We start from the raw sequence: 26,609 nt of genomic DNA on the forward strand, positions 1-26,609 counted from the left end.
TCGGCAGTCAAACTGCGCGACAGGAGACTAGACACGTTTGTGGGCGTGGTTTATAAGGCTCCGCCCCCGCACGCCGGGCTTGCTTCTGGAGCCTCGGGATCTGATCGGATGCCGAGCGGCGGGTGGATGGGCGTGGCGCGTGCAGGCCACGCCCCTTCCACTAAGTCCCCCGCGGCGGCCGAGGGGGCGGGCCTCCTCCAGGCCACGCCCCCGAGCACTCTCCTCCCCCGCACTCGGAGCTCGGCGCTCGAGGCCGGTTCCTCTTTACATAACGGCGCGGGGCGGCATGGGCTCGGGCCACCGCTTCCGTCCGGCCGCCCGCCCGGACTGTCGCGGCCCGCCGTGGCCCCGGTGGCGGCCCAGGGACGCGTTCTCCGGCAGCTGTCAAGCGCTGGCGGCGGAAATGATGAGGCGCTGGCCATCTTCCGAGCCCCGGTTTCCTGCCTGAACCCCGCTCCGGAGCCGCGGGCGCCGCCGCCGACGCGCTCGGGCCGAGGGCCCGCCCGCCCCGCGGGGCTTCGGGGGGCCTGCGGCGCGCCACGCCATGGGCCGGCCGGGCCCGGAGCCCCGGTGTGTGAGGTGAGCCGCCTCGGCGGCGGGAGGCTGCGCGGGGCCGGGCCCGCACACGTGCGGCGGCGGCGGCGGCGGCGGCGGGAGTCCGGGAGGAGCCCCGAGCTCGGGCGTCCCTGGCCGGGCCTCGGGGGGCCCGCCCGCCCCGCCGCTTTGGCTTGCGTTTCCTCATTCCGTGTCCCTTCCCTATTCTCGGCCCTGAGGTAGGGGAGGGGGTCACGGCCGGCAGAGGGGCCTGGCCGGCGGCGCAGGGGAAGTGAAATCCCGCGGCGGGCGGGGCCTTTGGAGCAGTGGCCGGCCTGTGACACGTGCGGCCCAGGCCAGCTCGGGGCCGGGAGGGTCCGGGGCCTCACCCCGACCCCCGACTCCCTGGGCCACGCGGCCTTCCACGGCCAGGGCTCCAGGAGCGGGGCGCGTGCAGCGGCACAGGTGGCCTGGCAGGCCGGACTGCCAGTGGGCCTGGGCGAATTGGGGAAGCGGATAGGGGTTTTTAGTGCAGGTTTTCGGAGCCTTTCCCACAGCTCCTTCTGGGAGGGAACCCCAGCTGGGGAGGGAATGGCCCGAGGAGGGAGCGGGATCCGAGCGGCTGCGCCTCCCTTGCCCTGGGCCTAGGTGCTCCCTGCCCCTTTAGGGAAGGGTTGGTTCATAAAGATACCTGCCTGCCAGGCCCTGGCTTAGGACGGGGCTGTACCTCCTCTTTCAGCAGTGGTATTGTCACTTGCTTCCTCAGTTCCCTGGACCTTCCTGGTTGGGAGGCCCGGCCCAGCCTCAGTTTCCTCTGCCGTCACATGATAGGACAACCGTACACATTCGATAGGATCCCAGAAGTTTCCAGGGGGCAGTTGGGTGGCTGTTGTGAGGGGTTGGTACTGACTTGTTGAGGTCCCTGGCTCGTTTTTTTTTTTTTTTTTTGATGGGAGCAGAACGTTCTCCTGCAGCTGTCAGTGGCTCAACCTGCTAAAGTCAGCCTTTGAGCTCAGGATGCCTTGTCCAGTTGGCCACCTTGACAACCTCTCCCTACAGTGTCGCCTAGGGATAGAGGGAGGGACCCGGTGGGGACAGCCCTGCTGCGTTGCTGTAACTCCCGTCTAAATGTGAAGGGGTTTTGACAGCCCTTGGACCTTAGTGCCTGTGTGAATGCCAGTCGAGTGTGTACTAGCTAGTGCTTTCATGTGGTCCTCCACATCTACCAGATCAGCGCAGGCTTTGGAGCCAGGTTCAGGTTCCGCTGGCTTCAGCCAGGAGGCCTTGGGCAGAACATATGGCCTGTCTTAGGACATGGCCAGTGGAGCCAAGATTCTCAGCCCTTCATGCAGTGGTGGGAAGACTAGAGTGGAAACTGGAACTGTGGAGACCAAATTGCCCAGGCTGTGTGTGTGACCTTGGGTCTGCCCCTTCCTCTTCTCACGTGAAGTGGTGCTGGTGATGGATGTTTTGGCTTGGAAGTGTGCAGTCAGTGCTCAACAAGTGCAGGCTGCAGTTACTCCTGGCCAAGAGGGGCTGGCACGTCCTGCTAGGATTCCTAGGAAAAAGATCTGGGGCCCCTGAGTGGTGAGCATCCCTCGCTGGGTGGGACCGGAAGCCGGGGGGGGGGGGGGAGAACCAGCCAGCGTAGTCTGAGAGAGAGGTGATGGAGTTGTTCCGGCCAGCCCAACCTGCTTCTCAGACACCCATTCTCCCCAAGGACACAGCTGCAGGCTGCCCAGAGAAGTGGCTCTGTAGGGGTCACTTGCTGTCACCTTCTGGGGGCTTGAGGTCTTTCCAGCACTGAGCAGGTCCCAGGCCCACCACAGGTCCTGGCCCTCAGTGGACAGAGCTCACTGGGCCTTGTAGTGGGAACCACCGGCATTCTCTGGCCGGCCCTCAGGGGTCTCTCTGGCTGTGCAGCCCCACATCCTCCCAGTGGGGACAGGGACACTTCCTCAGGGGAGCAGGTCCTTCTGGCTGCCTGCCCAGCCCAGCCCGGCCCAGCCCAGCCGGAAACCCAGCAGCTGAGCAGATGGCTGGAAGAGTTTTCCTCCCACGCCACCCGGTCAGGGGTCGGCAGGGGGGCCAGGCTGCGGGCTTCCTCCTGAGCCAGGCCTGGAGCCCCTGGAGGCCTGCCCGGATGTGGCCCCCTCCCTGCCCCTGTGGCCGTGGCTGCTGCCCACGCTGCACATCCCCAGGGAGGGGGGAGGGGGACAGAGGAAGTCTGTGCCCTGCCTGCTAGCAGGGCTGACTCACAGAGTGCCTTGGGGAGTCCCGGACTCGGGGCTGGGGTTCAGAATGTGGCTTGTGGAGGTGGACACAGAAGAAGGCCTTTGACACTGAGTCTGCACTTGGGGGCTGTGTTCATGTGTCTGCTGGAGGGGTGGCCCAGATGGGGAGGGGTGCACAGGAGGTGCCGGGCACCAAAAGCCCATGGGCAGGAGGAGGCTGGCTGGCTGGCTTGCTGGCAGCAGGCGTGTGTCCGTGTCTGTGTGTCCATGTCTGTATGTCCGTGTCTGTGTGCCCGTGTACCCTTCAGCCCAGGCAGAACATAGGGCAGGGAGGAAGAAACTCATTTTGGGGGAGATTGCTCTTAGCATTTCCCCTTTCAAATGTACTTGGGGTGCTAGGTTTGGGGACTGGAAGACAGAGGACATTTCCAGTTCTACCACACTGTGCTGGTAGACACAGGTGACCCCAGAGAGGGGAATCGGGGCTCATGGCTCCCTATGCCCTAGCATTCCCCAGGAACCCAGAGCTTCCACACTGTTTTCTGGTGGTGTAACTGTGTCTGACCACAAAGGCAAGGGTGTGCCTGGCGGGGTCTCCTCACCTTCCTGAGCTCCCTAGGGGCAGTCTAAGCTGTGGTGGGAAGACAAATGTCCCTGGGTCCTGGAGGCCACCCTGGAGGAGGCACTCCTCACATCCACAGAGTGTGAGACTTTTTGGCAGCTGACCAGCTCCTTTAACTTCATACCATAACCCCACACAGAGGTCTGGTCTGCTCAGCCGTGGTGCTGTAGTGGCCGGGCTCAGGAGGGAGGGGCCTAGGCTGGGATCACCAGGCCTTTCCTCACGTTGCGGGCCTTGGTCTGCTTCTTGGCAGCCCAGTTGGGTGCTGTGCTGGGTCCCACCTGCTGGCCTGAGTGGTAGGGTTCGGAGGAAGCCTGTCCACCTCCTAGCACCCCCCCCCTCACTCACCAGGCAGGCTAGAGGCCTCTCCATAGGGAGGGTGGCTTCCACCCAGAGTCCAGAGGCTCTAATGGCCTGGGACATCAGTGCCACCGTCCAGTGAAGGTGAATGATTGCTTCCTGCCCAGAGCCCAAGCCAGGGGCCCGGGCGGAACAGTGTGCAGGCTCCCTTCTGCAGTGGCGGGTGTGTCATAACCCACGCCTTCCTGCGGCCAGCTCCCCTCCACCAGCCCATCTCACAGGCTCAGGCCCCAGCTGATGCGCCCATTGGCAATTTCCTGCCTGCCAGTGCCACCAGGTGCTCCCCTGAGAAGATTTCACTGGGCTTCCATTGCGCCTTCCCCCCTCTGCAGCTGCTTACTCTCCAGCAGACAGGCCTGTCGCTGCTCTGAGCTGCCCTGCAGCCAGTGCTCACCATGCTTCTAGTGGGCCGCAGCTAGGCTTCAAGACTGACATACAGTGGGGACAGGGACAGATGTGGCTGAGCCCGGGAGGCGGCAGCTGCTCAGGAAGCTGCTCAGTGGTTGAGGATGGCTGCCATGCATGCAGCCTATTTCTGCTCAGACAGACGTGCATTGAGCTCCTGCAGTACTCGAGGACGTGCAGGCAGAGTGGGTAGGGGCTCCCCTCGGGGATTCCGTGTTTGCTATGGAGTTGGCCACTAAGGAGGTCCAGGCTACACTAGCTACTTGGAAGGGAGAGAGAAGGAGAGTCGTGGTTGAGCCAGGTCTTTATTGAGACCCCATCTCAGCTAGTAGCTGAGTGTGTGGTACCCACCCATTATCCCAGTTATGTTGTAGGCATAAATAGGAGCATTACGGTCCAGGCTGGTCCAGAATAAAAATGTGAGACTCTACCCTTCCAAAAAGAGCTAAAGTGAAGAGGATTAAAAAGAATGGTTGAGCCGGGAGTTTGGCCTAGTGGTAGAGTACTTGTCTAGCATGCTCGAAGACCTGGGTTCAATTCCTCGGTACTGTGACTCAAGTGGTGCTGTGACTCAAGTGATAGAGCTCTAGCTTTGAGAAAAATCCAAGGACAGTGCTCAGACCCTGAGTTGAGCTTTGAGTTCAAACCCTAGACTGCCAAACGATGTGGTATGGAACCCTCATGTGGAAGAACACCTGAAGAATTGCAGCTCCTGTGCAGGGCCACCCTGGAGTGACTGCGGCGGGGGAGGGGGCACATGGTCAACCCAGTGTGACAGGTGCTTGGTCAGTCATATGTGTCCCGCAGAGCCTGACTGCCTTGCCTCAGTGCCCACAAGCTGTCGGGCACAGGGGCCTCTAGTGTGCACGGAGTGGGTGAGAGAATGGACGCAGGTCGCACTTGTCCCTGGGCTGCTCCTGCAGCTAGAGCTGCCAGCCCAGCCTGGGGGAGGAAGGCGTGGGCCCCACTGTTCAGCACCGAGGACAGCAGAGAGGAGGAAGTCCCTTTGCCTGGGAGGGAGGGCCTCTGGGCTAGTGTCTGCCTGGCCTGGGGGCTCCGCACCAGAGTAGGAAACAATGCCTCCATTCACTTCAAGAGTCTTGTTAACTTGTTTTATTGCTTTATGTTTAGTGTGTGGATGTCGACACTCTCTTCGTAACTGGAAAGGTTGACAGTGGCACCCTCGGCCTTTCCTTGGTTCCTGTAACTCAGTCTTCACAACACTCGGCACGTGGCAGGGTGGCGCTGCGCTCAGACGGCCGGTGGAGGCAGACAGCAATGAAGTAAGTGACTCAGCCCGCAGCAGGTGGTTCTGGGGTTGAACCCAGGCACCAGAAACCGCATGCTGGTACTGGAATTGCTCTCGGGGCCCTGTGTTTGCTTGTGGCACTGGATTACTTTAGCCACGCCTGTTTCTGTTGGTCGTGGGGTTTGAACTCAGGGCCTGGATGTTGCGCCCTGAGCTTTCTCTGAACCAGGTCGGTGGTCCTGGGCAGGCCTTGAACCTGAGGGGCGCAGACAGGACCTCCATGCAGACAGGCGCTGGCTTAGGGACCCGGCCCGCGGGCCGGGGATGGGGGGTCCGCGGGGGCGGGAGGTCTTGCTGGGCGCCCCCCACCTGTCCCCTCCTCCTCTGTTCCAGCCCGGCCGCCGCACCTCGCCCCCTGCCATGAGCGGGCCCACCCTGCAGCCCCCGGCCGCCTCCAGCTCCCCCGCGGACCTCGCAGCGGACCTCCCGGCGGCGCGGGGCTGGGCCGAGTTCTGCGAGCTGCACGCGGCGGCGGCGGCCCGCGCGCTGGCCCGCCAGTACCGGCTGTGGGCGCTCGGGCACCCGCAGCAGGCGCCGCGCGCCGAGCTGGTGTCGCTGCACTTCGCCGACCTCTTCCAGCGCCACTTCCGCCGCGAGGTGCGCGGGGCCCCGCCGGGCCGCGACTACCGCGCCGCGCCCCGGGCCGCCGGCCTGCCCAAGGCGCGCAGCTCCGAGGAGCTGGCCGCGCCCGCGCCGCCCGCCGCCGCCGCCGCCGCCGCCGGCTCCCTGCGCCAGCTGCGCCGCGGCCTGCGCCACCTCTTCCGCCGCCGCTCGGCCGGGGAGCTGCCCACCGGCCCGGACCCGGACCCCGGACCCCCCGACGCCGACGCCGGCCCCGCCCGGCCCGGCCCGGCCCGGCGGCGGCTGCCCTGGAGCCTGGGCCGCGAACCGCCGCCCGAGGCCCTCAAGGAGGCGGCGCTGCGCTACAGCCTGGCCGACGAGGCGGCCATGGACAGCGGCGCGCGCTGGCAGCGGGGACGCCTGGCGCTGCGCCGCGCCCCGGAGCCCGGAGACCCCCGGGGCCGCGTGCTCGAGCTCTTCGACCCGCCCAAGGTAGGCGCGGGCCGGGCTCGGCGGGCGGATGGGAGCCTTGGGCACCGGCACCCGGCACGCGTTCCACCCACACCGTCCCAGGCCTCTCCCCCTCCTCCCCTTCCCTGACCCGGCCATGCCAGGGCACTGAGCTCCTCAGGCCCGGGGCCCCTCCGGGGTTGCACCTCCTGCGTCTCCTCAGCCCCTGGCCGTGGAGCGGGGCCGGGAGGGTGGCCTAGTGGTAGAGCGCTTGCCTAGCATGCACGAAGACCCGGGTTCGAGTCCCCAGAACTACATACATAGAAAAAAGCCGGAAGTGGTGCTGTAGAGCTCTAGCCATGAGAAAACCCAAAGGCAGGACTGTTACACAAAAACTGAACCAGACCAGACTCAGCCCTGGGTGTCCTCCAGCGAAGGGGCTAAGGAGCTTCGGAGCGTGGAACGGTATACCTGGCCTATGTGAGCCCTGCCCTGGGCCCTGGGGGCTAGTGTGTGTGTGTGTGTGTCAGAGTGTGTCAGTGCATCTTGTGGGGCACCTACTGGGTGCTGGCACATGTTAGGTACCAGCCAGTACTGCAGTAGATGCCTTGGACTTCCCACACCAGCTGTTTTCCTTACTGATGTTATTTTTTTTAACTTCATTTTCTACAATAAATAAGGTTTTTTTTTTTTTTTTTTTTGTCTGTCGTGAGGCTTGAACTCTGAGCCTGGACACTGTCCCTGAGCTCTTCAGCTCAAGAGTACTGCCCTACCCTTTGAGCCACAGCTCCAGTTCCCATTTTCTAATGATTAATTGGAATGAAAAGTCGTGAGTTCTTTAGTGCCCATGCTGGCTTTGAACCTCAATCCTCACATCTCAGCCTCCTGAGTAGGTAGGATTACACTGCACCTGATTTAAGGTCTCTTGTTTAGTTGTTTTTTTTGGGGGGGGGAGAGTGGGGGGGAAAGTCTTGCTGTGTAGCTCGGGCTGGTCTGGAACTTGAGATCCTCCCCTGAATTTGCCTGTGTCCATACCTGGCTTGGAGTTCTTGCTTTAGCGAAGTCCAGTGTGTAAATTGCTTTCCCATGTGCTCACTGTTTACTATATCCTAAGAATATAGGACTCGGCGGGGACTGGTGGCTCACACCTGGAATCCTAGTTAATAGAGAGGTTGTTGACAGCTGAGGGTCACAGTTTGAAGCCACCCTGGGCAGAAAAGGCTTCAAGACTCATCTCCAACAAAACAAAACAAATCAATAAAATGCTGGGCTGGAAGCATGGTTCAAGTAGTAAAGCACCAGCCATGAGTGAAAAAGCCAAGTAAGAGGATCAGGCCCTAACTGCAAGCCTCAGTACTGGCACACACAAAATTATCTCTGTCAGGGCTGGGAATGTGGCTTAGTGGTAGAGTGCTTGCCTAGCAAGTTTGATCCTTAGCACCACATAAATAGGAAAAGCTAGAAATGGTGCTGTGGCCAAAGTGGTAGAGTGCTAGCCTTGAGCAGACAAGATCAGAGACAGCACCCAGGCCCTGAATTCAAGTATCTGGGCTGGCTTTGAACTGTGATCCTCAGATTTCAGCCTCCTGAGTAGGTCTTGAATTTTGTTTCTGGAGTGATGTTTTTTTTTTTTTGGTCAGTCATGGAGCTTGAACTGTGGGCCTGGGCACTGTCCCTGAGCTCTCCAGCTCAAGGCTGCCACCCTCACCCTTGAGCCACAGCACCATTTCCCGTTTTCTAGTAGTTAATTGGAGAGAAGAGTCTCAGGGATTTTAGTGCCCAGGCTGGCTTTGAACCGTGATCTTCAGATCTCAGCCTCCTGAGCAGCTAGGGTCTTGAGGTTTGTTTCTGGAGGGTTCTTGTTGGCCTGAGAGCTGTGTGCGCACACTGTCTTCCCCCGCTGTGCTGGGCACCTCAAGCCCTGGACCAGCAGCCCAGTGCGGGGGGGGGGGGGGGGGGGGGGAGGGGCCGTGGCTGCAGGACGCTGAGGATGGACCAAGACTGCAGGCGCACGAGGGAGGCTGAGTGCCCTGTGCAGTCCCCGCAGACGGGTGGCTCGCCCAACCTGTTTCCTTTGGCAGTGTCCACCATCTGGGGTTGTGGCTGGGCATAGCCCTCGTTCCTCAGCAGCAGTGGGCCTGCACCTCTGCCCACAGGCTGGGCTCCGAGCTGGGGGAGGGCAACCAGCCCCCTGCAGCACAGCCCAGGACCCACAAGGCCGTGGCGGAGGCCCTGCCCCTTTCCATGGCTGCAGCCTCAACAGGAGGCTGGATGAGGGCTTTAGAGGCAGCTGTGGTTGAGAGGAGGTGTAGAAGCTGTGGCCTTTGTGTTTCAGTGGTGCCCCTGCTGGGAGCTGGCATGGCCCCCCGACAGAGAGTGTTGAGGAAGCAACAGTCTTGAGATTTCTTTTTTCTTTGCCAGTCCTAGGCTTGAACTCAGGGTCTGAGCACTTTCCTTGAACTTTCTCAAGGCTAGAGCTCTACCACTTGAGCCTCAGCACCTCTGCCGGCTTTTTTTTTCCCCCTATGTATGTGGTACTAAGGAATTGATCCCGGGTCCTTGTGCATGCTAGGCAAGCACTCTACCACTAGGCCAAACTCCGGGCCCCCAGTCTTGAGATTTCTGAGGAAAGGAATGGCAGGTGCAAAGGCCCTGGGGTGGGCAGGAGGCAAGCCTGTCTGAGGCAGCAGGAGTTGAGGTGATGGGAGCAGAGTGCAGGGGGTAGAAAGGTGGCTCTAGATCGGTGGCGCCTCAGACATGGAACCAACTGACTGCCTAGGGTCAGAAGTCACCAAATGGAGGTAGTAGACCAGAGAAAAGTTCTGGAGCCGCTGGTGGCCTCCTGTGTGTCAGGCAGACAGTTGGTAGTGGCATGACTCCTAGAGAGATGGGCCCCACAGATAAATGAGCTGAGCAGGGCCTGGGGGAGTGAGTTCAAGCTCCCCCCTCCAGTGCCCTGGGCCGCTGCCCTCTCCACTGACCAGCTCGCGGCAGTGGGCGGGGACCAGCATGAGCACCTAGGCCAGCTCCTGGCAGGGTCCCAGCTGGCTGGCACCGGCCAGGCATTGCCGTGGACCTGAGGTCAGCGCTGCCCAGGCCTGGGGTCCCCCCAGCACAGGCTCCCCCTGGTGGGCTGCCCAAGTGCAGAACCCAGCCTGGCTTGGTCTCAGGGGGCACGGACGTGGTTGCTGTGCAACCCAGGAAACCAAGGCAGGGCGGTGAGAGGAGCCACTGGGAAAGTGCTTCCTCCCGAGGAGGCAGAAAGCCGGGCAGGGGACCCGGGACCGACCGCAGGACACAGCCCTCGCCCTCCAGAGCCTCCGGCCGCTGCCATCCTCACTTTGACTCGTTGCTTTCCACCTTCCGTATCATGCAGGGGGCGACAGCCCTGTCCTTCCTGGGCATGGTCCGTGCCTGGCAGGGCCCTCGTGGGGTTGGTGGAAGGAAGGAAAGGGGGTGAGCAGGGCCCTCGTGGGCCTGGGCTGTCCTTTTATTGGGGTTTTGAAGAAGTGCATTGCCGTGTAGAAAGCTCAGCCGCAGAGAATGGCAGCGGGCATGGGGGCCCCGCGGACACGGGGTGCCCTCTTCAGCTCTGGGCTCTGTTGCCACTGTGCCTCCCGGGCAGCTTCCTGAAGGCTGGTCTTGGGTACTTCACGCCCGTGCCCCTGCCTGCTCAGGAGGCTGAGGCCTGAGGTCGTGGTTCAAATTCAGTCAGTTCAGGAAGGAGTCTGTGAAAGCTGTACAACTCCAGCCTTGAGCAAAAATGCTCGGGGACAGCTCCTAGACCCTGAGTGCAAGCTCTAAGACTGGAAAACCCCCAGAATACTGTTTTGAGGTGCAGCTGGCCTGAGGCTGATGAGGGTCAGCTGGGGAGGTTGAGCTCCATCTTTGCAGTGGATGGGTCCGGACGTTGGCTCCTTGGAGCCCCAGATTCTCCCTTTGGCTGTCTAGATGTCAGGGCACACGCCAGGCTCCGTGAGGGCCTGAGAATGGGCACCGCCCTGAAGGCCTGGGTGTCCAGCAGGCTGCCTGGACATCCGGTCGTGGGGCACTGGTGCTTTTGCAGCCAGCCGGCAGGCTGTGGAAATTCCCTGTCCACTCTGAATGGAGAGGAAGAAGAGGAAATGGTACACAGGAAGGTCTCACTGGTCCCCGTGGGGCTGGGTAGGAGGGGGGCTTCCTCTGCCTGGCTTCCTTCTTGGGGCACCACTCTCCTCTAGTCGTCCCCCCTGCTGTGGAAGCAGTGGATGGTATCAGCCTGGTAGAGGTCAGGCCACCCGGCTAGAGCTGGGTGGTCTAGGAACGGATGGCCCAGACGCCCGCATGCGTGCTGCCATTGTTTGTTGTGACACTTCACTGTGTATATGCCTGCCTGGCTGTCCCCCTGGTGGCCCACGGGCCCTCCCATGCCATTAGATGACGTGGGGCGTTCCATGGGTTTCAGTCTTTTTTGAGTCTAGCTGGAGGCTTGAGTTGAGGCTGGCCTGGGCAGAAAGGACTTGTGAGACCCCATCTCAACTAGCAGCCACACACAGTGACACTTTTCATACCCAGTGACACAATGTAGGTGACCTCAGCTACCTCAGAAATGACCAAGCCAGGGGCTGGGAGTTTGGCCTAGTGGTAGAGTGTTTGCCTAGCATCCATGAAGACCAGAGTCTGATTCCTTGCTACGACATACACAGAAAGCACCGGAAGTGGTTTTGTGACTCAAGTGGTAGAGCTCTAGCCTTGAGAAAACCCAAGGACAGTGCTCAGGCCCCGAGTTCAAGCCCAGGACTGCCCCTCCCCCAAAGAAAGACTAAGCCATGCCAAGCATGGTGGCTCACGCTTGTAATCCTACCTACTCAGGAGGCTGAGATCTGAAGATCTCAGAGCCAGCCAGAGCACTAAAGTCTGTGAGACTTCTCTCCAATTAACCACCAGAAAACCAGAAGTGGTGCTGTGGCTCAAGGGGTAGGGTGGGAGCTCAGGGACAGTACCAGGTCCAGAGTTCAGGTCCCATAACTGACAAAGAAGCCAGAAAGGGTTCTGAAGGCTTGGCTCAAGGCGTAGAGCGTCCAGAGTTCATTACAATACGACCATCACCATAAAAGATCCTTAAACACACTGGCCAACACCCCTGGATTCCAAACGGCTCTGAGGCATGGGGTATGCCTCCCATTGCCAAGTCACGCAAGACCCTGAGTTCAAACACTAGTGCTGCCAAAAGTAATGCAGTTGACCAGAGTGACACAGTTCTCACAGACTCGTGGACTTTCCTAGTTAGGCTCTGAACGGTGATCTTGAGATGTCAGCCTCCAGAGTGGCTGGGATTACAGGTGTGGACCATGAGTGCCTGACTGGAAACATGATTCGAGTCTCACTTGTCATGTATTTTGTTTCTTCTTATGGTCGAACATTGCATGGCATGAATTTACTGCATTTTCTTTATCCATTCACTAAATTCGCTAGGTGGTGCACTGAGGGGTTGAACCCTGGGCCTGGGTGCATCTTTGTGTTCAAGGCTAGCACTCTACCACCTGAGCCACAGCGCCACTTCCAGCGTTTTCTGAGTAGTTTATTGGAGATTAGAGTCTCATGGATTCTCCTACTTGGGCCGTCTTCGAACCTCAATCCTCAGATCTCAAATAGCTAGGATTATAGGCGTGAGCCACTGGTGCCCAGTTTGCCAGATGGCTTTCTAAAATCTATAGCAGCTTTACAGTGCCAGTCTCCACCAAGAGGCAGGGAAACACCTGCTTGCTTTCCTAGTGCTGCCAGGAGTGGCCCCGCCTTGCCCCCACCGTTGTGGGGGAATAGGAGTGCACGTGGGACACCCTTCCTTAGCACAGGTGGCCCTTTGTCTTCTTAAGATTGGAGGATGTATGTTAGCGCATGTGGGCAAGGGGGAGCAGATGCCCAGGTTCCTGGCAATGAGATGGGGCAGTGGCCTCTAGAATTGCTGTCTCTCGGCATCTCACGTCTAAGGCTGGTGACAGGCCAGCCAGGCTGGCCTGGAGCGCCTCAGTGCAGGACAGCTGACTGGAGGTGAGGTCTGGCTTGTGCCCCTCCAGTAACTGATAGTGGTGGAACCCAGCAGGGCGCTCAGGCCTCCCCACAACCACTCGGCGCAGGAGCCAGGCAGGCTCTTCATTACCAAGTGTGCACCAGGTGAGGGCTTTCCTTCTCACCCGCTCCCCTGGCAAGAGGGTGGTGTGGAGTCCTGGCAACCTGTGTGCCGAGACCCTAGGTGGCATTGCACTCAGTCCAGGGGTGATGTGGTGCTCCATGCCTGAAAACCGCAGCTACTCAGAGGACCAAGGTTCAAAGCCAGCCAAGGCAGCTGAGCCGTGATGCTCTTGTCTCTAAATTGCCAAAAAGCCTTTAGTGGATCTGTGAGTAAGTGGCAGAATGCCGATCTTGAGCGAAGCAGCTCCAGGAAGTGTTCAAGCCCCAGGACTGGAGCCTATACACGGGGTAGCCAGGAGGTTGGGGATCTGCAGGGCTGCATATGTAGAAACACGTGGCATGGCTGTGCTATCCACTGAGCAGAGGCGTGTCCGTCCTCTTCCACTAGCACTGCCTGCGTGGTGGATCAGAACCCCTCACCCTTTCCAGGCAGGATGGGGGTGGTGAGGAGAGACTGGAGTGCACCCCACCGAGCCGCCAGCTGCCAGGCAACCATGCAGGGGCTGGCTCAGGCCTAACCCTCTCACCATCCACTTCCTAGCCAGAGCATAGGTTGCCACCTGCCATGCCACAGCAGGCCACGTCACCTGTCCACACAGGACACTGGGCTCGGCTTGTGTGGAACTGAAAGGGAGGTCACCTGTTTTGTGCCTCTGGGCCTGTCCTGGACTCTAGTTCCTTGCCCGTTGGCACCTGGTGAGGTGGTGGGCATGGGGAAGAAGCCCTGGCTGGCTCCTGGCCGTGGGTTTTGGTTCCAGCTGACCCCGGAGGAGCCATGTTGCAGTGTCAGGAGAAGGGTGGCTCTGGAGAGCTGGGCTCCATGGTTCCAGCTCCCCCAGGTGAGGGTGGCACGCCTCAGGATGTGCCGGGCCCTGTGGCCAGGTGTCTGGTGGCAGTCCCGCTTCCTGGACAGTGGAGGAGGGCCACGGCGTGGGGAGAAGAGTGGGAACCAAGCATTGTGGGCCTTCCTGTCTCCAGAGCTCCAAACCCAAGCTGCAGGCAGCCTGCTCTAGCATCCGAGAGGTCCGGCGCTGCACCCGGCTGGAGATGCCCGACAACCTGCACACGTTTGTGCTAAAGGTGAGCCCCGCCCCTCCCACCCTGCTGTGGTGCCCTGCACACCTTCCTGCTCAAAGTGTGAAAGCCCCGGCTGCTCACCCCACCCCCCCACCCCCGCCAGGTGGAAAACCGGACAGACATCATCTTCGAGGTGGCAGACGAGCAGCAGCTAAACTCCTGGATGGCAGAACTCCAGCACTGTCCAGGGTGAGGTGCACCCGTTTCGGCCACAGCCCTGCCCCCCCCCCCGCCCCACTTCCTGGCTTCTCATGCCCAACTTGTCTTCCACAGGCCGGACAGCACAGATACAGAGGCTGCCCCTCCTTCAGCAGGGGAACCCAGCCCCCCCAGATCCCTTGGGGGAAGCGCAGACTCTCTGGACCAAGGTACGAGCACAACCCCGTCTCTTGAGCTCTCGAGGGCGCCCCGGTCGCCACACCTGCTCACGGCTGTCTTCTCTGCCAGGCACTTTTCCTGGGGCACTGCCTGACTCGGCCTGCCAAAAGACAGACCGCTTTCTGTCCTGCTACCCCTGGTTCCATGGCGCCATCTCCAGGGTGAGGGCAGCACAGCTGGTCCAGGGGCAGGGCCCCGACGCCCACGGTGTGTTTCTGGTGCGCCAGAGCGAGTCCCGGCGCGGGGAGTACGTGCTCACCTTCAACTTTCAGGGCAGAGCCAAGGTAGGCCGGGGTTGGGGGGTCCCCGCGGCGGCTGGGGTGGGGCTGGCCGCTCACGGGCACCCCGCTCTGCTGCAGCACCTGCGGCTGTCCCTGACGGAGCGGGGCCAGTGCCGCGTGCAGCACCTGCACTTCCCCTCCGTGGCTGCCATGCTCCACCACTTCCAGCGCTCGCCCATCCCGCTTGAGTGCGGGGCCACCTGCGATGTCCGGCTCTCCAGCTACGTGGTGGTCGTCGCCCAGCCACCAGGTGGGACCCCAAAAAGCCTGTGCAGGCTTGTGGTGGGGGGAGCGGGGCAGGGTGCTTGTGCACTGTGCGGGGACTCACGGCGCGCTCCTGTTGCCCGTCTCAGGCTCCTGCAGCAGCGTCCTCTTCCCCCTGTCCCTCTCTCGCTGGGACTCGGAGCTGGGCCTTCCCCACCTCAGCCCCATGGACTGTCCTCGCGGGCTTGGCGCAGAGACCCTTGCTGGGCGTGTGTCCCCCCAAGAACAGATCTTCCACCTGGTGCCTTCGCCCGAGGAGCTGGCACACAGCCTGCAGCACCTGGAGCCTGAGGCTGGGGGCCATGCCCGGGACTTGGACTACGAGATGGACTCCTCCCGGAGCCACTTGCGGGCTGTGGACAACCAGTACACCCCTCTGTGACCAGTGCCTGGGAGTGGCGTGGGTGCGAGCGTGTGAATGTAACCTCTCCCTCCTTCTGGAGCACAGCGGCCATCAGCTGCTCTCTGCAGTCGGGGCCTGCCTCCTGATTGTTTCTCCCGATTGTTTACAGATGATCTTGTCTGCAGCGCTGGGTTGGGGTCCTCCCTAGTCCTAGGGACCAAGCCCTGGAGCTTCACTGGAGGGGGTGAGGGTGGGCTGGGGGGAGATTCTTCCCCCTTCCACCACAGGATTTTTAGTTGGGAGGCAGGTTATTATTACAGGGAAGCCCAAAACACTAACAAGCCAGGATTCCCCCGTGGCTTCCCTGTGCAGCTTCACTGCTGGGGCAGCTCCACGGGCCCCAGACCTGCTTCTCCTCTCAGCTTTAGGACAGAAGCTCTGTTCGAGGGCCAATGACTTTACACATTTTACCTCAGGTTAGCTTTATAAAGGGATTCAGGTTTCTCAACTAAACCATGGCTTACTTCCCTGCGCTGTTCCCACACGGGTGGGGCCCAGTGCACCCTGCGCCATTCGCTCCCCAGGGGAGCCATCCCGCGCCTGTCTTCTGCTTCTGCTCATCCTCAGGATAGCTGCCCGCTGCCGAACCACCACTGTCCTCCCAAGTGTAGAGAGGCCAGCGCGTCACCCCTGCAGGGAGGCAGGAGGGCGGCAAGGAGCAGGTCTACCTGGTGCCTTACGAATAAAGAACTGTGTTCTGGCTTGCCGCAGCTTTCTGGAGAGGGAGACAAGCCACAGAGGAGGGCGGCTCCCGGGAGCCCAGGTGGCTGCTGGCTGTACACTTACCCCGGAAATGGGGTAACCAAGTCAGAAGCTAGGGGTGTGGTACTCTGCAGAGTGACTGCAGGCAGCCCCACATCAGGCAGCTGCTTCAGCGGGACAGCAGCAACAAGCTCCACAAGTGGCATTGTGGGTGGGGGCCGGGAACTGGCAGAGCCACCAGGCACAAGAGGCAGCTCTGCAGTCCTAGGGACGGCTGGGGAGGCAGACAAGGCCGCTCTGCCTGTCCCAGCCAGCAGCACTGCTTGCCTGGCCCTGTGCCTGCTTCCCACTGCCCCGTGGTCAAAAAGCAGACTGCTCACAACTTTTCTATAAGCAGGTTTCTCTGCAAAATCAATGTTACAGCTGGGTGCCCCGGGCTCATTCCCGTCACCCTTAACTGCCCAGGAGGCTGGCTGCCACCTCCGGAGCTGAGCTCAGTCAGTCCAGGAAAGCAAGTCTATGAAAGTTATCTCTAACCAGCAAAGATCTACAAGTAGAGCTGTGGTTCAAGTGGCAAATCATTAGCCTTGAGCAAAAAAGCCCAAGAAGAGGACCTAAACCTCGAGTTCAAGCCCCAGGCCCAGCATATACACAGAAACCCTAAGAAGCGCGAACCAAAGATGTTAAGCAACATATAATGGGTTTTGCTTTTAAGAGAATGCTTAGCAGTCTGTTGAGTCACTAGTCTGGGCCTTCACCTGCCCAGAAACAGCTCTGCAGCTCAGGCGCCAGTGTCTCATGAGGCAGGTCCGCCCTTAGCTATGACTGGATTGACACCAGTTGCCCCTCCCCTGTAAAGGTATCCAAGTCAGCAGGACAATACAGATGCTCCCAGATGAGGCGACACTAACCCCCTCCTCACTGGAGGCTGCATGGCTGGTGGTGTGCAACAGCCTACAGTGATGGGGGTGGCCTCCCACTGACATGGCACTTTCCAGGCCTGCCACTGGTAGTTTCCTCACGTTGGCCGCTGGGGCCAGGCCAGCAGCTTTGACAAGAAGTGCTGCTGCTCTGCAGGCCAGAGCACAGGGCTGACCCTGCAGTCAGCGAGGTTCAACGACAGCCAGCACCACCCCTCCACCTGAGCCCTGGACTTCACAAGCAAACTGTCACCAGCACCAAAGAATTAAGTCAACTAACCTGCCTTGAATTCTAGACCAGCAATCCATATGGCTTTATCTGGGGTAAATCATTTGATCATTTCGGGACCGTGCAGGAGAGAGTAATAGCAATCATTAAGATCTTGGGCCAGAACACTATTTTCACATGACCTCAGTCTAGACCTTGCCGTCCTCCTGAGGGCGGCCTTGGCTCAGGCCTCAGCCTTTAATGAAGTGGCACACGAGCGCTAACGTCCCAACAGCCCCTTCGAAAGGCCGGGAGTGCTGTCCAGTGGGGATGCGCTCATCTTGTGATAGGGAAGAAGGCATTTGGTAAATTTTTTTATGTATTTTATGTACTGTACCAGTAACTTATTCTTGAAAAATGCAAAATTTGCTATAATGTACAAATTGTTCTATGTGAAATAAAGGTTTTCAGAAACGTCATCGGTTAAGACTCATCCATCCTTACCCCCATCTCCTTCCCACAAATGAGGTGGCAGCAAATTCCTGGAGGAGTCTGTGCTCTATTGTCTAAAGCGTCCCTGGCCCTGGCGGGTGGCAGGCACGTCTGGACAGGCACAGTGCCGGGGTTCTGAGGGCTGCGAGAGAAGCGTATAGTGACGGCGCCTGCCTGAGGACGTGGACTCAGTGCTGCCCAACTCTGGCCAGCCTTCCTCCTGTGGAAGCCGCATGCTACTCCATCGAGGGAGGGGACAGGGATCTTAGCCTCCCCTTTTTCTAGACAAGTGAGGAGCCAGCACTGAAGGTCAAGAAGAGAAGTCACTTGAATCTTCCTCTCAGGAGGCTGCAGCGGCCTGCCCTGCTTCTCCACACAAACACACATTAATTGGGTAGCAGTTTTTAAAACTTTTTTTATTTTTTAATTTTTTTTAAGTTTTTATTTTATATTATCTACAAAGTAAAAGATTTTCCCTTAACTTAAAAGTTGAACCACTGTGGACAGTGATCACCTCATCAAACTTGATTTATAAATAATAAGCCATCAGTTTGACGGTAAGAATTTACTGAGCCTCTGTCAAGTTTAGTAAAAGGGCGTTCCGAGTCTTGATTTGTTTTCTTTTAAAAGCGGTAATAGCAGCAAGAACCACTCTTGTTACTTGTTTTGCTAGCTGATGTGTTCATGACTTTCAAAGGACCATTATAAAATAAATAACTTCCAGTTTCGGCAAGCAGAGCTAGGCACTCGTGGGGCTTTGGAATTATGGAGCAGCCCACAAGTCCCTAACTCATCCACACACCTCCCTCCCACTGCAAGTGAACTGTGAGCATTCCTATCGATGTTACAAGAAATCAACATATATATATTGTTTAAAAACCAAAATAAGTGAAACTCTAGTTTTCCGTGCTTCCGGTGGGAAGAAGCAGTAGAAGGGGGGAGGGGATTTGGCCTTTCGGGTCCTCCAGGGCAGCCTTACAGCTGCTGGTGGTGGGCTTGCACTGTAAGAAAGAAAAAGCGCACATTTCAAACCACTGGCATCTCCGGACACCAGCCTAGTGTCTCTGCAGCCAAATGCCAACTATCCTGGAGCTAGCTGAACAAGACCAAGATTCAATGCACCCCCTCCCATCTGCACCGCGGTGGGGTTGGGGGGGGAGGGAGAAACGAACCAGTCAGACATGAAACCACTGCAGATAAAACGCCCAGAAGACTTGCTGCTCATGGGGCAGGAGAGGAGGCCTTAACGCCCCTCCCCAAATGCTAGCCAAGCACCAGTGCTGCTGTGACTGCTATGCAGCCAGCCAGCACGAGCCACCACAGGCGTCCTCCCATCGGGCGCGGGCTGGGGCCAACCCTGCACTCCACAGTCCACACACAGCACGGGCGCACGTGCTCTCCACCAAGCCACCTGCTCATGACCCCGAGTGTCAGCCTGTCGGGACTCGGGGGAACACACTGCCCTGTCCAGCCTGTCGTAACATAAAGGCCAACTGAGTCCTCGGCCTGCATCAGCTACCTGCTGCTGCCTCTCCAGCCAAACCCTGTATACCGTCAGAACACACACAGACCCGGCTCCCGGCCGGGGCCCTGACGCTGACTGGCCGTGCTCCCTCTGCGAGCACTCAGATGGGTCTCCCTACTCTTGGGTGCGGGGCTTGAAGCACCGGCCCTGCCTGCCATCGAGCTGTGCGAGCAGAACGCTGGGGTGCCCCGGCGGCCCCTGCACACACACGCCTCACCTGAAGGGTGCGTCATATAGGGAAAATGCGCTGTTGTCGAGACTGGAATGGGCTGTAGTGCACTTTGAGCGAGGGCGGCCTGGGGACCGCCAGGTGGCTGTGTCGTCATTAGCATCATTGGCGCATGGGCAGTTGGATGAGAAGGAACCATTCCTGACTGTACATGAGCCTGAAACAGAGAGCTCTTTTACGCATACAGGCAACATCTCCGGCTTCAACAACATGTCACTGTGTTCCTTTCGCAGGTTGGGCCAGGCTGGCAGGGAAGGGGCAGGAGCAGGCCTCAGGGCCCTTGTTTTCTCGGGGCAAGACCCTGCCGCCCCTTCGGTTAGTCCTGCAGTGCTGAAGAGCAGGCACCGCGGGAGCCCAGGCAAATGGCACGCTGCAGCACCCTACATGCCAGCAGCAAGGCTCATCATCCTATCCTCTCTGCATGGGACAAGGACACGGGACGTGACAAAGGGCAGCCCTGGCTCCACACTGTGCCACGACAGGAGTTTCAGCACAGGCCTCCGTAGGCTGGAAGTGCTTTCCAAGAGGACCCTTACAGGTGGGAAAGCAGAGGCTGGCCCGTGTACATGTGCACACGGGTGGACTGGGGTTCAGCCTCTCCTCTGCTCCCTCACTGGGGAGCAGGAGGAGGAAGCTGGAGGAACAGCTCCAGGGGGATGGACAGGGGTCCTCATCATTATCTGGGCCAGCCCAGTGCCTCCGTACACGAGAGCCCACCAGGCTGGGAAGGCGGCTTCAGGGAGCCCAGCTCTGCCGGGGCCCTGCCTGCCTCCCAGGCTGCGCCACGCTCTACACACAAGCCTCAAGTCCACACATCCAAATGCGTCCTGGCCATGTGTGCACTGCCTGTGTTAAGCTTCTTGCTCTTCAGGAAAACGCAAATGAGGTTTCTAGGGAGCCTGCCCTACATGTAAGGTTCTGTGCCAACATAACCACCAGCCTCTGTAGCCTCCACAGGACCCCAGCGCTCAGGAAGCTGATGCCAACTAAGCAAGCGGCTATGCGGACCATGCCGGCCGGCCACACAACCCAGGGCAGAGGCCAGGCCCCCGCAGTGTCCACACCAGAGCCTGGGAACTGCAGGTGCACCACACCTCTAGGCCACGCCAAGCCAAAGTCTCCCTGGTGCATTAACTGCCAGGTGCTGGGATTGGGTGACCCCGAGGCCTGCAGGGGAGCAGCAGGGACCTTCGATAACGCAACTTCACCTAACAGCACCAGGGCCCTCTAGGATAGCCCCACACCAGTGCCTGCTCCTCATGCAGTCCCCTGCCCTGCACAGCTGACCACACAGCAACCACACCTCTCCACCGCTAGCTGACCCCTGGGGCTAACTCAGGGCTGCTCCCGAAGAAAACGGACACCTGTGAGCCTCCGGCTAACACTGCACCAAAGTTCAAAGCCAAGCTTTCTCACGGTACCAGACATGGTCGGAGGAGGGAGGGGCACCAGGGCACACAACTGGACATGCTTCTCTGAAAGTCTGTAATGGACTCAAGCTGACAAGCCTATTGCTGAGACTCCCTCTGCAAAAGACTACCATCCTGCCCTGTGTGTGTGTGTGTGTGTGTGTACATGTGTGTGTGTACGTGTGTGTGAGCGCATGTGTGCACATACATACACAGTAGTAAAGCTTAGACAGAGCAAAGCAGACACAGGAAGGAAGGAAAGAAGGAAGGAAGGAAGGAAGGAAGGAAGGAAGGAAGGAAAGAAGGAAGGACGGACGGACGGACTGGGTGCATTCTGAGCTGGGGAAATGTCACAGGACTGGCCAATCACAACTCCACTGATCTCAGTACAAAGCCACACCACGATCACTGAGGGCCAGGCCACGGTGCTGAGCGGGGAGGAGACAGGCGGGTGGCACCACACACAGGACTCCTGGCTTGGAGATCATTGGCTCCATGCCACGCACGGATCACCACCAGCTCCCACTTGGTGTGCTCGGAGCGGCGGCGCGCGCAGGTTTACCTGAGGTACATGGGCCATGTGCGGTGGATTGGTGTATGCCGGCTGGACATGAGAAGGATGGATGGTGAACACTGTCTGCTGTGCGGTCGGGAAACTGTTCTGGGGCGACTGTGTGTTGGAGGCTGGCGTCATGGCAGGTGGGGTGGGTGCCAGCCCAGCATGGTAAATAGCAGGCTGCTGCTGTGGACTTGCCAAGTGGAGGGCCTGGGCGGCCTGATGCTGATGATGCTAGAGAGTGAGAGGAAAGAACTGAGGAGAGAAGTGACCGTGCCCAGGCCCTGAGTTCAAGACCAAGGACTGGTAGTAGTAGTAGTAGTAGTACTAACAATAATAAAGTCCCAAGTAAATAAGAACTTGCTATCTATTAAACTAGGAGCTCTGTGTCAGTAATTTCCAGCTCGTCCAGTCACGCCTGTCTCCCCAGGTACCTAGGCACTGCTTCTGAGCTCCTCTCTCCTTCCAGGGGCATGCAGGGTCACACAGGGTGTGCAGGTCCAGATGCAGGGTTGGGTACAGCTGCACTAAATTCTCATCACACTACTGCACAGACAAGCCCAGATGGCCTGAGGCCCTGCTTACCTGAACAGGACTGGGTGCGGGGTGATTTCCGCCATGCTGGCTCTGCTGCTGTCCCGTAGGGGTGGCTGAGGGCTGAGGGTGTGGAGGATGGGGGTGCAGGGTAGCGCTAGGGTGCGCATACTGCTGAGCGAGGGAGCCTGTGGATACTAAAGAAAGGAGAAGAGTATGCACAATGGCTGCATGATGGCTGAACCCACCGCACAACGCCTGTCTCCTGAGCTACGTGACAGCAGTGGTGCCCAACACATGCTGAGACCAATCTCCAGAACCTTTCCAACCATCCACGCTCCTAAAATTAGGGACACAGTCTGCCTGACCATCAGACTAGCACTTGACTTTGTCCATTAAGAACGACTCCTAAGTGTCAATGACATCCTCCAAGGGCAAAACCAACTCCAACTGTGCTTGTGAACCCAAGACACAATCCCTGTCAGTCACAAGGCCACCACCTGGCTAACTCCACCATGCTGCTACCTCAAGTTGGCAGCGCCCTGTCATGCACGTGTGCATGCACACACACATGCACAAGCATGCACACACGGCCACAATGGAGAGGGAGCTTAAGAGAGGAGCCATTTGCCATAGGGCCAAATGAGCCCCTGGAGCCCATCAGGAGAGCCATTCCACACTCCGGTTTATGCCCTGGGGCCTGGATGAAGAATCCTTACACATTTCCTAGATTATAAAATCTATGAAAGGGCCTAAAGGTACATAAAAATGGAGACCCCTTCAAAATACCTCAAGCCCTTAAGAAAGAATTTTCCTAGATTAAGTTCAAAGTATAACAGCCACTTAGTTGAAATGTGGTCACCAAGACCTTTTCATGCATGTCAGCCTGAGTTATAACTTGGTACAAAACCAGGATATCAGGAACAAAAAGTCATTTGTCCCTGCTTCTCAAAACAGCACCTTGAGAAGGTAAAGGCCAGAAAGAGGCTCCACTGCTGCCAGGGCATGAGGAGCTGGTGCCGCACCAGTGTGCATGGAGCAGTGGGCTCAAGCCACAGCCCAGGCTGCTCAGAAATGGGTACCAGGATCGCTTGGAGCTGAACCCACAGCAGAACACAGACAGGACAGCTGTCATGTGCTGGCACACATGGGGAAGTGCTGGCAGGAGGGGCAGGAGCCAGGAGGCTTAAGGGTCAGATGTGGACAACCCTGGCCCATCCTACATGGACGGGGGCAGGTTAGGCCCAGGAAGCAGAAGAGGCCCACTAGGACTGTAGCTGGGATGAGTCTTGTCCAACTGTGAATGTGCCCTGGAGCGGAAGGGCAAGGCACCGTGTCCATGGCTAGCACCAGCGCTCCTGATACCTTATTTACAAGACACAGAGCAGCCATGTACATGGACACTCTACCATCGTCTCCAGAACTGATAACTTTTGGGAGTGGTGACAAATGGCCTTCTTGGGAACCATAGTGAGACATCTTGGGAAAGAGTTTTTTTTCTAAGACTGTCCTTTACCACCCCACTGTACTAAATTCATGTTTGTTTTTTTATTGATTCAAGATAGTTTTTTTCCTCATTTATTCTTATTGTAATTAATAGAAGGGTTACATAAATTTATGGGTTTTAAGACAAACTGTCTCTTTACAGGTCAAGCTGGCCTTGAACCTGAAATCCTCCTGCACCTACTTCACAACTGCTGGCATTGTAGACAAGTGCTGCCACACTTGGCAATGTTTATTTTGAGCCCCCTTCAAACTGTTCAAGGACTCGTATCGTGATCTGATATAACCCTGGTACCTACTGCTCAAAAGGCTCATGCAGGATAATGGTTTGAGACCAGCATGGTCAACACAGTAAGATCTCATCTCCAAACAACACTGACATTCAATTAAAGTTTGACTCTTGATGGCTCTTGTAAAGATCTTTTTGGGGGTCTGAACTCAGGCACTGTCCTTGAGCTTTGCAACTCAAGGCTGGTGCTCTTATCACTTGTGCCACAGTTCTTACAGCATTTTGAGTGGTCAGTTGGAGATGAAAGTTTCCCACACTTTCCTGTCAGGACTGGCCTCCTGAGTAGCTACAATGATAGCACGGGAAGTTGTACTTAGCTAAACTTCTTCAAATCTTTTTCTTTTCTTCTTTTTTTGTGACAGTCCTGAGGCTTGACTGAACTCATGACCTGGATGTTATCCCTGAGATTCTTTCTCTCAAGGCTAGTGCTCTACCACTTGAACCACAATTCCATTTCCAACTGTTTGGTAGTTTATTGAACTTTATTGCCTGAGCTGATTTTGAATCCAGAGATTTCATCTCCTGAGTGGCTAGGATTACTGGTACAAGCCACTACCAACAAGCTCAAATTCATTTTCTTTTACCTTTTTTTCTGCCTCTGGTCATGGGTCTTGGACTTGTGTTCTGGGCACACTGTCTCTGAACTCTTTGCTCAAGACTAGCACTCTTCCACTTTGAGCCATAGTGCCATGTTTTTATTGTACATGGTCTTGGGGCTTGAACTCTGGGCTTGGGCACTGTCCCTGAGCTCTTCAACTCAAGGCTACCACTCTACCACTTGAGACATAGCGCCATTTCCGGCTTTCTGGTGGTTAATTGGAGGTAAGAATCTCATGGACTTTAGTGTCTGGGCTGGCTTTGAACTGTAGTCCTCAGATCTCAGCCTCCTGAATAGCTAGGATTACAGGCATGAGCCACTGGTGCCCAGCTTTTACTGTGATTTTTTTTTGGGGGGGAGGGAGGTCATGGGGCTTGGACTCTAAGCCTGGGTGATGTCCCTGAGCTCTTATGCTCAAGGCTACCGCCCTACCCTTGAGCTAAGCCCCACTTCATGTTTTCTATAGGTTAACTAGAGATAAGAGTCTCAGGTCCTTTTGTGTCCTGGCTGGCTTTGAACCTTGATCCTCACATCTCAGCCTCCTGAGTAGCAAGGATTACAGGCGTGAGCCACCATACCAAGGTTCACTGTCAATGTTTTAAAAACATTTTTGGTTAGTGTAAATTTGCCAATATAGTGTAAGGGTAAAATGCAGTACTAGACTCTAGAGCTGATTGCATGTATAGCATAAACCCTGCAAGGAGCCCAGCTGCGTATTGAGGCCACCTGGATCTATCACAGACTCACCAATCAACCAACCAACCAACCATCTCAACACCCTGAAAACACTACTATAAAACAAAACAAGCAAAGAAATGTACTATATATAACAGAAGCTACCATAAAATTTTAAGGAAGTAAAACTAGAGGGTTTTTTCCATTCATCTCATAATACTTAAATGGGAGCTAATTGGGAAAACTGTGAAACTTATAGTTTAATTCAATAGTAATACAGTTCAGTTCGTAGAAAGCCCATATAAAAGTGACCCAAAGGGAAAGGAGAGAAATTAATGGAATAAAAAGAGCTGGGATGTGGTTCAAGTAGAACACCACTTGGGTCATTAAGCAGGAGGCTGAGTTTAAGCCCTACAACTGCTAAAGAGAAAAAAAAAAGTTCTGTGAGTGAAGGAGAGGAGGAGGGAGGAGGGCTGGAGAGAGGAAGAGGGTGGGCACACAAGTGAGATGAGAACAAGAGCAGCAAGTGGGTGAACAGGAAAACTAACAGCATGGTGGGGGGAAGGGGGTCCTGAGTGAGCTATTCATCTGCTGGGCTCTTCTACCAGACCAGTTCATGTGTCTATAGGAGCCTTCACGCAATCTGAATTCAACCAAAGTGGCTCAAAATCTCCTACCCACACGATCCCTGACGTCAATATTTCCAATTGTAACTATGTCGTCATCATAACATTACCAATCCCCACAATAGTCTCCAGAGCCATGATCCTAAGTGAAGCACACATAGGCAGTAGGCAGACCTGTTCAAGACACGAGTCATGAACCATCACCAGCAGAGCAAACTTTAAAAAATGAAACAAGGGCTAGGAGTTTGGCCTAGTGGTAGAGAGCTTGCCTAGCACGCATGAAGACCCAGGTTCAATTCCTCAGTACCACATGCATAGAAAAAGCCAGAAGCGGCACCATGGCTCAAGTGGTAGAGCTCTAGCCTTGAGAAAATCCAAGGACAGTGCTCAGGCCCTGAGCTCAAGCCTGAGACTGGCAAAAGGAAGGAAGGAAGGAAGGAAGGAAGGAGGAAGAAAGGAGGACAGGAGGGAGGGAGGGAAAACAAAACAGAATCTTTCAATTCTTAAATCCTATGTTAAATTCAAAAGAGGGAAAGCAAATAAAACTGGCAAATTCTAGTAAGGGAGTAAAGGGTAGCCTGACCAAACCACAAAAATGGTTCAAGATTGGAGGAAAGTAAAGCCCAAATTAATTATAGATTGCCCAATGGAGAGTTCCTTTTACAGACATTTTGGCAACTTACCCGGAAAATGACTAAGTATGGAGACAGTAAAATAGGGAGACTAAGTCCATCAGAGCCCAAACTGCTATGTAACAGAACTAACTACTGGCACTTTCTTTCACACACTATAATCACAGATACAATTTCTTTTAATAGTATACATATACAGCAAGACTTCTTTTTAAAGAGCATCTATTAAAGGATTAAATTCATGAACACTTCCTAGTACCAAATAAGTAAACAAATATTAATTTTATATTTATTTTTGGATACCAAGTCATGCATGGCACAATTAAAAATTTAAGGTTCAAATGTTTTACACTGCTAAATCTATCATGTAGCAGTCCACTGACTCACTTGAGAATCCTAATAACAAGAATCTCAGAGTGACCCAATGAACTTGATGCCCAATGGGCCTGCTACTGCCGCCCTCCCAGCCTGGGACAGCAGCATGCCCCTGCCCCCACCTGGAACCATGCCCCAAAGACCATCCAGAGGGAGAAGCCGCCTCCACGAGCTCCAGACACATCCTCAGTGGGTCAGGTCAAGGGAATTTAGAAGTGCAGCCACACACAGACTTTTCTCCCCCACTGTCTAGTTGGTCTACCCTGGTCAATAAAACATCCCAGGAG

At 56.9% G+C, this 26,609-nt stretch overlaps 2 protein-coding genes across 2 annotated transcripts in view; one reads left to right on the forward strand and one right to left on the reverse strand.

Annotated features, from left to right (window-relative positions):
• The first annotated feature begins 283 nt into the window (after positions 1-283).
• On the forward strand, positions 284-15,756 carry Sh2b3 (SH2B adaptor protein 3). The gene is made up of 9 exons (XM_090320057.1): positions 284-579; positions 5,287-5,438; positions 5,798-6,517; positions 13,625-13,726; positions 13,827-13,912; positions 13,997-14,091; positions 14,171-14,385; positions 14,461-14,632; positions 14,736-15,756. The coding sequence occupies exons 3-9, from the start codon at positions 5,825-5,827 to the stop codon at positions 15,026-15,028; spliced, it is 1,656 nt and encodes a 551-aa protein (XP_090176183.1). The 5' UTR covers positions 284-579; positions 5,287-5,438; positions 5,798-5,824; the 3' UTR covers positions 15,029-15,756.
• Positions 15,757-18,995: 3,239 nt separating this feature from the next.
• Atxn2 (ataxin 2) overlaps positions 18,996-26,609 on the reverse strand; it is a 62,866-nt gene continuing 55,252 nt past the window's right edge. The window contains 4 exon segments of the mRNA XM_090320058.1: positions 18,996-19,060; positions 19,063-19,282; positions 21,097-21,324; positions 21,676-21,821. Of these exon segments, the coding sequence (XP_090176184.1) occupies positions 19,011-19,060; positions 19,063-19,282; positions 21,097-21,324; positions 21,676-21,821 (644 nt within the window). The 3' untranslated portion in view covers positions 18,996-19,010.

This window comes from Megascapheus bottae, chromosome 28 (genome assembly GCF_031878675.1).
Source record: "Megascapheus bottae isolate mThoBot1 chromosome 28, mThoBot2.hap1, whole genome shotgun sequence".
NCBI classification, from domain to species: Eukaryota; Metazoa; Chordata; class Mammalia; order Rodentia; family Geomyidae; genus Megascapheus; species Megascapheus bottae.

Bases quoted from the DNA above. Each gene is read 5' to 3' on its own strand.
- Sh2b3 (XM_090320057.1), top strand. From the start codon at position 5,825: ATGAGCGGGCCCACCCTGCAGCCCCCGGCCGCCTCCAGCTCCCCCGCG. The intron at 13,727-13,826 runs GTGAGCCCCGCC...CACCCCCGCCAG, and splicing joins TGCACACGTTTGTGCTAAAG to GTGGAAAACCGGACAGACAT. The intron at 13,913-13,996 runs GTGAGGTGCACC...TGTCTTCCACAG, and splicing joins GAACTCCAGCACTGTCCAGG to GCCGGACAGCACAGATACAG.